At 40.0% G+C, this 13,341-nt stretch overlaps 1 protein-coding gene across 4 annotated transcripts in view; it reads right to left on the bottom strand.

The window, feature by feature from the left end:
• Positions 1-713: 713 nt before the first annotated feature.
• PARD3B (par-3 family cell polarity regulator beta) overlaps positions 714-13,341 on the bottom strand; it is a 926,479-nt gene continuing 913,851 nt past the window's right edge. For 3 of the 4 annotated variants that reach the window (XM_069983415.1, XM_069983416.1, XM_069983417.1), the window contains one exon: positions 714-11,949. In XM_069983415.1, the coding sequence (XP_069839516.1) occupies positions 11,628-11,949 (322 nt within the window). In that variant the 3' untranslated portion in view covers positions 714-11,627. The remainder of the gene's footprint in view (positions 11,950-13,341) is intronic. The other variant, XM_069983418.1, reaches the window with a different exon arrangement.

Here is a 13,341-nt window from a genome sequence, read left to right as displayed (position 1 = left end):
GAGTAAGAGAGGTTCCCTTTTACATGATTCCAGTCCACAGCAGTCCAGGTTTCTCATTAATGGTGGTCTGTCTGGATCATCCACAGCCTGTGGATAACCTCTTTAGAGGGAATTATCCATCACTTTCATGATGCTTAAACCTTAAGTTATCTGGGTGGTCCATGGCAGCTTTTCCCCACCCTTCCGGCCCTGATAAATATTTCTCTCCCTGTGAGTACCATTCTGATGATGTGTGGTTTAGGCAGCATAAAAGTGATGACATGTTCCCTTTTATTGGGAAAGCCATAAAGTAGGATTATTCTAATTTTGTCTTAATTTTGTTTCCTATATAATTTTTACAATTCACCTACTTTTCTTTCAAAATAATGTATGAGCAAAATAACCGATGATATTTGCAGTATGCTCACACTCAGCTTAATAAGCGAAGGCCTACACATTTGCTTATGTCTAAAAAAGATTGGATTTATCCCGATCTTTATCATTTTTATGCCTTGTTTGTCACATAGAATGCAAATGTCATGGCAGTCATGCCGCGCTTTCCATTTTATAGGCAATGAAAAGTGAATGGAATCAATATTACAATAGTATTCCAGAATAGAGGTAATGAAGTCGCTTAGCCGCTGAGAACAAGAAACCACACAAGCAAGAGCTGTGCAATTTTGTTGCTTTTTTTTTTATTTCAATGCAAAGTAGAAATGTGCCATTTGTGTAGTAATACAAAACAGTGGAGATAAGAAGTATAAAAACATCTTTTTTTGCTGGTTCAGCGTGATTTCCAAGGATTATTTTTTTTACAGTATTTATATATTTATATAAACAATACCTTATGTAGCATACAAAAAAGAAGTACATAGAGAACCTAGACTACAAGGTATGCTTCACAAACAACACATTCAGCCCTCTAATCGGTGCAATTTGGATTTAAACGCTTTCTTTGCTGCGAGTCCAGAGGAGTAATCAAAAGTAATTCACTAGATTCCTGGAAGACTAATGTGCGCAACGCAGGAGGCAGCACCTTGCCTTTACACGAGAACAATTAGGCAGCAAGCTATGTCACTTCATGTAATAACGAACAGCACCTAGGGTACTAATCTTTGAAGAGAATGTTATCCGTGAATAGTTGCTACCCTTTCCCCTACTGTACATGGAAAATACTCTGTGCTTTTGACGTTTATCCACACCGTGCAGGCAAATACTATGTGAAACCTAAGTAAGCAAACCTGTAGCCATCCATCTCGACGACCCCCAGTCCTTTTATTACACTATATTGCTTGTTTCAGACAAAGGATTACAGGAGTGAGGAAGGCATATTAACTGTTCTCATTCAGGATTTTATTTCCTCCAAAAGAAGTGCCAAAAAGGCAATAATTAGCCCCCGTATTATATAGATTATAGAGCTAAGGCTGCCATATGAGTGTAAATCCTATGGAATCAGTGTGTGGCCTTTAGAGTGCCCACAGAAATGCTTATCCATTATAAATAGAAGATGGATCTGGTTTCTGTGTCCGTCACGTCTGGAAAGACTTCAGTATACAGAGCGTAATATAAATGTAATGGATATTTAACAGTTACAAACAAGCTTTTTTTATTTTAATTTCCAGAAAGATTGCGTGTAAAATTGTGAGAGATTGACTTACAAGACTAAAGCTCAGGGTACCATATTAAATTAAAGCTGGTCATAGACGTGACATCTTAGCCAGAAGAATTTAATATCTTGGAGCGTTGTTCAACACTTTCCTGAGAGCTGTGGTTGTAGACGACATGGTTCATATGGTTACATTTATCTGCACAATCCTATAGTTTACCTCCAGCTGCTCATCACCCTATTTACATTCGGGTAAAATACATATAATTGGGGGGGGGGGGTGACAAGGAGATGACTGAGCAATGGTTCAACTGACAGCTTTTGTTGTATGGACGAAGTTAACTACTAAGTTTTATTACCATACCATGGTACTCAACGTTAATAGAAGAATGATGTGGTGAAAGTTCTTTTATCTGTTCATATTCATGTAACTGAGACCTAACAAAGCAGAAGGGTACAATACACACACAAAACCCAAGCCTAAAGAACAAAACTGGCTCCAAACGGCACATGTGTCTAATTCAACATATCAATGACAATTCCAAAACCTCCATCCACTAACATATCCCATCTGGCTTCTACAGAAAAATGACACAGTTGCTCTATGTGACTGTAACCTCATGTAAAGTTACTAACACAATCATGTAAACCTTGTTCCAATTGATCACTTTTTTGTTATAGTAAAATAATAAGTAGTTATTTTAGTGCAGAAAAGTCTGTAATGAACTAAATGGGCTATAATGGATGTGTGAAATGACTAAAATCTGTCCTGGCCGCACACTCAGTCCGTCAGGTTTCCCTCATCACTGCAGCGAGTACGGCCCCTAAAATGAAGCCAATTTGTAATTATGATCTTAGCAAAGTCAAAGCTAATTTATTGAGCATGACGTGAAGTGCATTAGGGGGATGACCATCCTAACCACCTCCACAGTTGTTTGGCCTCATTACCAAATGTTCTCATTATTTACCCCTTGGCCAGAACTAGTAAAACTAACTTTACGAAATTCATTTTTTTTAGGGTTTTAAGAACATTAAGTTTTATTCTATTGAAGAGAACTTGTCGCCTTCTGTTTTATGTTACTCACTTACTAACATTTACTCTAAAAACATCTATGGTCGTTTTTTTTTTTTTTTTGCCAACACATAATACACCACATATGCAATGAGTGTCGCAGTTTTCAATACATTAAAGACTAAAAAAATCTCTGTAGACCCAGCAGTTGTCTTGTTCACTTTCTCCCCTAGAATATACACACTCAGGGGCGTACACCATTGAGAAGGCATAGATTGTGGCCTTCTCCGGAGCAGGTGAGAGCAATTCTCAACGGATTCACGTGCCCCTTAGTGAATCCTGTGGGGTGAATGGGGGTGGAGGTTTATATAATTTTATATTTTCTATACGGTTTTGTTGCCTTGGTGCTTTAATTCCAATTTTTTTTTTACTTCCTTGCCACACCCCTCTGTTTACAAGACATAATCTAACTATTTAGATGGAATCCGCTTGTGCATAGAATGGAGTCTATGACACGGGCGGACACATGCATGCCCGCCACAGTCCGCAAGCAGGTGTGAGCTGCGGAATGTGCAACGGGTTTTCCGTTGCCATTCCGTAGTGTGCACGTACCCTAACAGAGAAGAGAAACTTTATTATAGGCCCTCTACTTGGAATTGTTCCTTCTAACTTTCACGCCTAAAGCGGCAGCTTAAGTATTTGCTAGATCTGTTATTGTAGTATTGTAGTAGTAATCATTTACTTGTCACCTGTATTCTGCTGGTTTTGGGTAGGAGCAAGCGGAGAACAACATTGGGGTGCTGTGGGTGCTTCTGCTTCTCACAGAGGACATGTTTCCCTACAAGACTTGCTTTAAGCCATCACTGGAGTCCATTCATTTTCTCTCCAGAGATCACTTTAGACAGTGAATCATTCTGGTAGCTGAACCCTCTCAGCCGTCCTCTGTTGTCATTTCGGCTGCCTTAACTTCTGGTTACGTCCTATAAATAACATTTTGGTGTTTTAACAGCATAATTCCCTGTTTATTGTTTCAATGGCCAAATTAGGTAAAAAAAGAAACAGCTTGTCCAGACCAGCTCAGAAGTCACATGATGACTGTAAATGAAGATTATCAACATTGCAAGGGAACAACCAATGTTTCCTTAGAGCACATGAGATTCATATCAGCCAGTGCTCTGTGCTGGCCTGTTTCTCATGAGGGCAAGTGTCCAAACACAAGTGACTCATGATACAACAATGGTCTTGGAGGATGAATACAGCGCCTCATACAACCACTAAAGTTGTTTTTGGACATAAAGTGGAATGTACAAGCTGAATATTTATTTCTGTTGAAAGTTTCAGTTAGATCTAACGTGTGAAGTCCCAGTATCTGCTCCTTCTTGTCCTGGAGCTCACCATTTCTTCACTTTACTACTGTGTCACTGTCCGTAAAGATTGTGCATCGAGAGATCATAGAGTTTACAGGAATATGTTCTTATGTTTGTAAAACCTTTTGTGACAAAATCATCTTCATTTTTTTCGAATTATATTAGTAGAACAGGCTTTATAGTGACCTATTGTTTGCTTATTGGAGCATGTAAGCTCCGAGTGAGACGAGAGCTTGTAATGCATGTATAAACTGAGCTAACCTGACAACTGGGTCACCAGAGAAGAAGAGGGTGGCAGCTAATTAGCTTTATTTCAGGATCCGTATTAGTAAATTTATATATTTTCTACATTAAGAAAGATCATTGCATGTATAACATACACAAGTGACTGGACTGTAGGCGTCCATTACAATTCACTAATTAAATGAATAAGTATCAAGGTCAATAATAAGCTGCATATTCTTATTTGCATTATATTATGGTATCTATAAATGGCTGTAAAATATTTTATGTTGAAGGAGTTGTCCACCGATGTAATAATCAACAGTTATATGACTTACAGTCTAGGTTGTGTTCTCATCTGCATTGGAAGCTCTCTCAGAAACCTCAGATCCTACCGTCGTTTTCTAAACCAACATTTTGTAGACACCTCAGCAGGACGTGGTAAAGCTTATAATGACCCAACAGTCCGTCAGTTGGATGTGGCACTGTGTTAGTTTCCATTATACATGTACTTGTAAATGCCACACACAGTGGCAAAAAAAAAGTATTAAAATGAGATGCATAGGTTTTGAGCGGCTACCCTCAATGTGGGAGCAGGGTTATGTGAGTACTGGGTTTTATTATTTTTGAAGACATGAAGTTGGAATTATGATAGGCTTAAAAGAACAGTTGTCACTATCTGTGGGCACTTTTACTATGGGGCACAAAAAAGGCTATGTTCACACAAAGTTTTTTCAGCTCCATTTAAAATGACGTCTGTCATTTTGAGGCTAAAATAACTAACGCTATTTAGCAGCCTGAAATCACTGCCAAATTAGATACTAATCTTTCCCCGACAAAAATACTACCAAATGAAAGGAAATTCTAAAATATACCTTTTATTAAATATCCGCTAAAAAATTATTAAATTACATAAACTACTAACAATACAATGGTTACAAAACTGCTCCGCAATGGTAGCAGTAGACACATGTATGCCAGGCAATGGTTGGTACGCTAGGGCGATCCCTGATGTGTGTACCCCAAAAGCGTGTATGTGTGGGTAGGGCGTCAGGAAGGGGCTCAGGTCAAGGATGAAGGGCTGGACCTAGTACACCCTATACTCCCTTCTCCCACTATACCCTATCCTATGCGGAGTGTGCGCCCTGATAAGGACGGCCCCGCTCTGGAACCTAACCTATACTCCTACGTATCCCTATACTGATATATGAGCTAAGCTGTCTCACTAGGATAATGGCTGTCTGAGCTGATATGTACTAGTGATACAGACAATACCTACTCAAAGAAAAGGGGAAGGGGTATGATCTCACCCAGTGTGGGTGGTAGAGATCAAGGGAGAAGGTAGGATCACACACACACACACAGATAATAAAATGTGAGCATCTAGGGTAATGTGTCACCAGCCAGATATGAGACTCTATATACCCCAAGGGATGTGAATCAACCTGTCTCCTAAATAAAGGGGTATGTGTATTTTAAACCATACAAAACCAGGCAAAGCACAACTAGTATGGATTCCAAAAATGTGAAGCCATACCCTCCATATGATGAGGAGTCGGGGCGCACTAAGTCCATACACCACACGAGCACTTAGATATTGCTCAAACATAAACCCTAACTGGAACTACAGCGACATGGCAAGCTGCCACATTACCAGGTCGTACGGTCCAGGTGCACACAGATAGTGCCGGTATCTTATTTAGTGGTGTGGATTGACACCGGAGGCCATGAACACACACGGTCACCCCTTGAGACTAGATACATTCGTTCTGTCTCATTGAAAAACACCCACATCACTCAGGATGCAATGGCATAGCTTGGGAGATATCATTCCTAACCATCCAACATATTGGCATAACCATAAGTACTTGATAAACAAAATGATATAAAGTCACTGATACATCTGGGTAAAATGGGATGGCCAACAAAGGCTCTTTATACTCATCGATTCCCCAGATGCTGGTCTCAACGCGTTTCAATCCTAAATCGTCAGGAGACCCGATATTAGGAAGTTGATAATCGTCCGCAGTCAGAGATCACCGCAAGGACACGATAGACGCCGGGTGATGATGATGCGTCTACAGCTCTGTTCTTCCCGCGCTGTTTTAAAGGGGAGGTACCGCCCTCCTATACACGTAAGTGGGCGGTATCTCGTGTCGCGAGATCTCCCAGAGGTCCGCCTGATTGGTCACAAATCCCTGGCCAGTCCCTCCCTTGGCCACGTGGTCCAGGAAGGGGGTGGGCTCTCGATGATGCAATACAGCGGATGCATCTCAGGGTAGGTACGCCCCTTATATAAAGTCGGAGCGCTGTACTATCCACTCTGATGCCGTATACAACCAACAAAATGGCGTCCTACACATCGGCGACATAAATACCACTGGATAGCGATTCCATCTACACCCTCCTTGTTGGTACCGTCCAGCGCCGTTGGTGCCGTACGTGGTAAAGCTTATAATGACCCAACAGTCTGTCAGTTGGATGTGGCACTGTGTTAGTTTCCATTATACATGTACTTGTAAATGCCACACACAGTGGCAAAAAAAAAGTATTAAAATGAGATGCATAGGTTTTGAGCGGCTACCCTCAATGTGGGAGCAGGGTTATGTGAGTACTGGGTTTTATTATTTTTGAAGACATGAAGTTGGAATTATGATAGGCTTAAAAGAACAATTGTCACTATCTGTGGGCACTTTTACTATGGGGCACAAAAAAGGCTATGTTCACACAAAGTTTTTTCAGCTCCATTTAAAATGACGTCTGTCATTTTGAGGCTAAAATAACTAACGCTATTTAGCAGCCTGGCCTCCCCTTTGGGGTTACTAATTGCCTTTTGGGTGTGGCTTAATAGAAAAGTCTATTGAATTTAATAGTAAAAATAGAGAAAGAATGTTCATTATTTTGACGTCCGCGGTAAAAACATCCGCTATTCAATGCATTGTGTGCATTTGACGTCCGTCTTACCGTTGACTTCAATACATTGCCATTGAAGTCAGTTAAATTGTGGCAAAGACGGACATTTTTTAAAATATCAAAATTTTTGACGTTGTGTGAACATAGCCAAAGGGAGATTTTGTCTGTGGACTACACAATGCAATGGCCGCAAAAAGATTGTCATATATTGGCCCAGTAACGTAGCATAGTGCTAAGTTCATTGCACAGGTTGTGAGTAGCTACCCTCAATGTGGGAGCAGGGTTATGTGAGTACTAGGTTAGAGAATTTAAGTTCACAGTGGGCACAATGGGAAAGTATTATAGTGGAGTTTGTGTGCAGACACTAATTGTAGAGGACCAAAATCTTTATTGTGGTCAGGGTCCACATAGGGTAAAGCTGAGGACAAGGGAGAAGATGTCATCTGTGCGGTTTATGCGCTGCATTCACTCTGATATCTATAACTGATATCTGACCATTATTTGGTGACCACATTACTTAGAGGTATACAATTAAAATCCCTTCTATGACAAGACTATAAGAAATTATTGTTAACTAATTCAATGTCTAGCAGATAGGATTGAAAGCACACAGCAAACAGTTAATGAAAAAGTCAAGATAAGTTAACTTATCGTCAGCAAGAAATTGTTAATACCTTTTTCTCAGTATTATCACAATCTGTACAGCCTTCAAATAGAATCAAGCCATAATGAAGAGAAAACAAAGGTGTTTCTTGATTCAATCTGTCTGCCCACACTGACAGATAGCCAGCTGGTGGAATGTGAATGAATTATTAATGATTACTATGTACTATATGAAAAGATTCTTGTTACCTTTTTAAAGGACCATTCCCTGCATGGTAGTAAAATACAATGCTTAAAGGAGTTGTCCAGGCATAATTAAAATTTGCTCTATGACTGGGGGTTGTATAATATATCAGAGGGGAATGGGAGTGTAGGCAACTGGAGGAGGTGAGTATAGCATGTTTGTTAATAATAAACATGCTATACTCACCTACACTCCCATTCCCCTCCTGCTCACCATATCTTCTGGCTTTGGTGCTCTCCTATCCCCACAGGACCTGCCACTCTATAGTCAATCTATGAATGTAGCAGGACGCTCCTGTGGACACTGATGCTGAGAGGGCAGGTCTAATGAAGACAGGATAACCAGGAATGCGAAGAGGTGGAAAGCAGCAGAAGATTGAAACTGTTGGCATGGCAACTGCAAAAAGTGAGTATAGCATATTTATCACTTTTTATACAATTCCAGCCAACCTCTTTAATCATGTGGACTGTTACTTCTCTTACCGAGTGGCTTCATCAGTCAGTTTGGATGCCATTCCCACACCGAAGCTTACCCCCCATTTGTGACTATATTAATCCCCTGTATGGACTAGAAATCACTTTCCCTGTGTATCTGTATGAGATGCTAAAGAGACATCCCATAGAGATACATAGACAGTGGTGGAATTTATCAAGACCGTTGTACAAGTATGCCTGTGTAACCTAAAGCCGCAATGCACCATGCTGGATTTACTAAGGGCCACACGTCTCTCAGTAAATCCAGCAAGTGGTGTTGGGGGAGGACTGTACTGACCGGGACTTCCGGCGTTTGGTCTCTTTTTTGAAATCAGCACAAGACCAAAATGCTGCCTTCAGGAGACTAGACCTGGATTTCTGGTAAGTATAGCTCTGTTTTATAGCATGATATAACTAAAAAAAAAAAATTATAATGTAAACTGCAAATAGGCTTTGTTTCACATATACTGTTTGATTAAGATTTTAAGTTATAAAGTTATAACAGGTACCCTTTAAGACCTTCAAACTTTACCCTTGTCTGAGCTGCAAATTCCAATCCCAACTGTTGACAATATTATAAATGTGTTCCATACCATAGTGTCATAATGAGCAGACATCCACTGTATTATGAAAGGGGGGAGTGGGTTTGGAGGATATGCAAAAACACAGCAGGTTCTCTCGTGGTGACAGGTTAACTTGTTTACATAGTTTCCAGATGTATTTTAGGTTTTGTTAAAGTCTGAAATAGAGTAAGACTTGTATTGTTCAACGTAGGACTATTTTCTTAAAGCATGGAGTCCCCATAGACAAAAAATAATCTAAACTTTAATGAGTTTTTGCCTAATTCTTTTTTTTATTTGAATAAAAAAACCATTAATATATACACCAAAGGTTTAGCCGAAGAATGGCAATGTGTGTCTAAAGGTGTGGAGTGATATAGTTAATTGCTGCTTAGAGTTCCAAGGTATAGGCCCCTGATGAGTAATCCATGTTAATACTGAGTTTTTTATGTAGCCAAATAAAACTGGTGTATAGAGCAGCAGAGAAAAAGTTGGTCTTATTATTGTAATAAAAATTGACATGGCTCATGCTGTTTTTCTTGGCTGCCCTGCCTTATGTCTGACTCACAGTCAAACTCGCCTAGTTGAGATTCCTTGTTTTTGGCTGGCCCTTCACCAGACCATAAAGCTGACCATCCACAGAGAGAAGGAAAACCCACCCAGGGGCATCTTTTTTTTTTTTCCCTCTTATTAATGGCCATACTGTTTAACATCCCATGTGTGCTACTAAAAGAACAGCGGGAGAAGTTTCAGCTGAAAAATGAAAAAAATAAAAAAATAAAATAAAATAAAAAGCGTAGCCAGGGGTTTGCAATGTTCTATAGCTGTGATACATTTTTCACAGTAAAAAGCATGCAGTGACAGAAAGTATTGATTGCACACTTAGTATGGGATCAATACATTCTGCAGGCTGAATTCTCTTTGAACATGAACTATACTTGTACCTTTCAGATCGCTCCCATTTTGTTTTTGTAGTTATTGGTTTCTTTTTTTTAACTTTTTTCCATGAAATTAACTAGTTGTAGGCATTTATTACAGTGATGGAGTAACAGATTGAGTTGTCGGCTGACTTGATTAACCCTTCGATAGCTCATTTGTATTGATGTGTTTCTGCAGGCTCTCTATGCAGAGACTTTACAACCTGTAATGTGTGTTTGAGCTTATTACTAGAATGATTCCATATATAAAGCGTTGATTCTGATAATGCTAACTTGACAATGTGTCAGGATTCCAAATGGTCGCTGTCAGCAGAAGTGCTACATGTACACACCTGATGAAGAGATCTTGAAACAAGCTGTCTGAATAACAGGATCATGTACTACAGCTTCCTGTGCAGTGCATCGGTAGACAGCAACCATTTGGAATCACAATATATTGGCAATATTACTGTCAGATACCACGCTGATGGACCTTCAGCCACAGGGAGGTTCCGGGTGTCCCTAAAGGTGGGCATACACCTTAAATAACTGTTGGCCGCACAGTCGTTTGGCCGACAGTTATCTCTCCCGTCCTCTCCATACACATGAACGTTCACCCGAGCGTTCTTGTGTTCTCTATGGTAAGTCTGCTCTGGCAACAGATTATCTCTTCAAGAACAAAGGGGCAGGCAGTGATTTTCCATCATGTCCAACCCCAATATCCACCAACATCTTCTGTTGGTGTGTCAGGAGAGCCCCGTACTCTTTATACTGACGGTCAAACTTGCTGCTTGACAGAAGTATAAAGTGCATGGGGATCTTAAAACCTAAAGCTCTCTTAAGCCCCCATTATCTAATATCTTAAGTTTACCCGATGGTGGATGGTATATTTCTCCTGTATATTTGGGTTGGCTTATATTATAAAAACTGAGGGATTGATCATAAGTTAAAGCAGCAAACTAAGGTATGTTAGAAAAATGTAATTATCCATATAATGTGGTCGGCATCAAATACAATCCACCTGGAGAAGAATTATGTAGCCTTCAGCATACTCCAGTGATTGTTGTGCTACATCCTAGAGGTTGTCTGCTATTGACCTGTAGAATACATTATAAGATACTGGCCCATTGCTTCCATTGTAAAATGGTAATGGTGAGCAAATAGGTACACAAAGTCGACAAGCAGTATGCTTCAATGACTTACAGACACTTCAAATACAAACTCTAGTTTGGAGCTATTTGTTTTGGAGAATACAGCTGAATGGTTATATGAAAAATTGAATACAGTATGAAAGTAGAAAAATATAGAATGTAAACATACAAATATCATCTATATTGTATGCGGATTATATAATGCAAACATGATGCTTTCCCTCTATCACCTGACAGTCATGTTCGTCTTTTTGCAGTCATGTTACATTCCTGATACTTAAGGATGAATGTTATGGCCACCTGCGGATGCCACACACCCAAATAAGTAACATTCCTTCATATTCAGGAAATTGAAATACTGAACTATACATGTGTTTATAATCTATACTTATAAAATATAGACAGAGTGCACTTCTGGAATGGTTATTGCTTTATAGGAGGATGCAGGAACACCTCACCTATCCAGGTACCGGTAAATAGTTTTGGCATTTGTACATTCAGCAGCATAACAATGGTTATGGTCATACATGTAGCAGGAAAATCTTGGTTTTCTTTTCAAATGTATTAATTTGTACTCAGTCTATACAGCTGCAGTCATGGGGTTTTTCTGTCTTGGATCTTGGGTTCTATACTGGTACCGATCCTGTCCTAATCGTCCAGTACCATAGCCAGGTAATCTGTGTGCTTGAGGTGGAGATGGTGGCACGTCTTGTCGCAGAGGACCCTTGGCTGTTGATGGATGATATGGAGGGAACCTATAGTTCTCCTCTTGATGGGATTGGGATCTGGGATAGGTACCTTTGGCACCTGGAGATGCCACGTCATAGTAGTAGGGTGGCTCTCTGTCTTTGTACATTACACGTGGACTGGTCATGTACTCCACAGGCTCCACTGCTCCAGGTCTGAAAAACAAAAGCAATTTGTTACCCCTATTGTTCTTCAAGATGGAATACTGAGTAATAAACGCATTCACTTTTTGTTGTACAGTCTATCTATAGGTCTGGTTTATACAGACCTATATAGAGTCAATGCGCTGAACTTAATATATTTAAAATAAATTATTTACACATCATTGTAAATACCTAGGAGTAAAGCTAAGGAAAATAACCTCATGGCAGAACAGAACACTTACTAAACATTTATAGCCGCCCCCCATCTTCTGTTTTGGAGTGACAAACCGCTCAGCCAATCAGTACTGTCCCTTCTCAGTGATTGGCTGGGTTGGCTCTTACTCCCGAAAGGAGTTGGTCTCAGAAATGGTGGCTGTGATCATCAGGGGACACTGGAAACGCACGGAGAGGTAAGCAGAGGCTCTTTCTTGCTTTCTACATAACAGCAGTAGTATATTATAAGTTGTCTAACGCTGGACAACCCTTTTAATGTCTGGTCTACTAAGCAATTTGTTTTAATAGATCCAGATTGACCACTGAAGAACATATTCAGTATAAATAATTTCTTGTACTGAATAGTTTAATATTCTTATGTAAGGGTTGTATTGGGAAATGTATGAAACATTTATTACGATAAAATGTTATTATACCCAAGACAGTATCTATAAAATTGGAAGCATCATCTACATGTAGAGGAGAGGTTATTAACATAGATTCTTTACTGTAAAAGCAGTGAGACTATGAGGCTCTGTGCCAGAGGAAGCTGTCCTGAGAACACACTATTCTCGAGTACTATATTATTACAAGCTATAGCTACTAGATTCTGGAAAAGGATCATTGATCCAGGGGTTTATTCTTATTGCCAGATTTTAAGTGGGGAATTTTTTTTCCTTCCTAAGTTTAGTAAAATTGGCTTCTATCTCATGATGGCTTTTTGCCTTCACCTGGATCAGCACTATAAGAGAATAGGCTGAGCTGAATCAATATTTTTTTTTTTTAGCCTTACAAACTATGTTACTAGCGCCTGCGGGGTCCGGGGGGCCCTTTAGGGTCTGGTCCTGTGACAATGGGGTTGCAGGGCCATTCCGTGGCCCCCTTCTCTGCTTGAGCACGTTTGGCGGGGATTGTGGTCGCTGACCGGCACAGTGATGTTTTTTGGTTAGGGGCTCATGTGTATCAGAAGACCTGCATGTGGTACATGAGGCAATATGGTTTGGCCAAATTATATACTAACTTCTGATGTTGGTTTTAAATGTAGCTGAATAAGCTTTCGTGTCAGCCATGGTTGCGATGTGCAGCCATTTGTCTTTTTGGCTTGTGCATATTTTATGTATTCTGTCCCTTTTTTCATTGTGGCTAGCACTCGTGCTTTGTAAGACCCATGTGATCCAAATTAGCAGGAAG

This window comes from Dendropsophus ebraccatus, chromosome 9 (assembly GCF_027789765.1).
Source record: "Dendropsophus ebraccatus isolate aDenEbr1 chromosome 9, aDenEbr1.pat, whole genome shotgun sequence".
Taxonomy (NCBI): Eukaryota; Metazoa; Chordata; class Amphibia; order Anura; family Hylidae; genus Dendropsophus; species Dendropsophus ebraccatus.
This window is presented reverse-complemented; position numbering and strand designations above follow the sequence as displayed.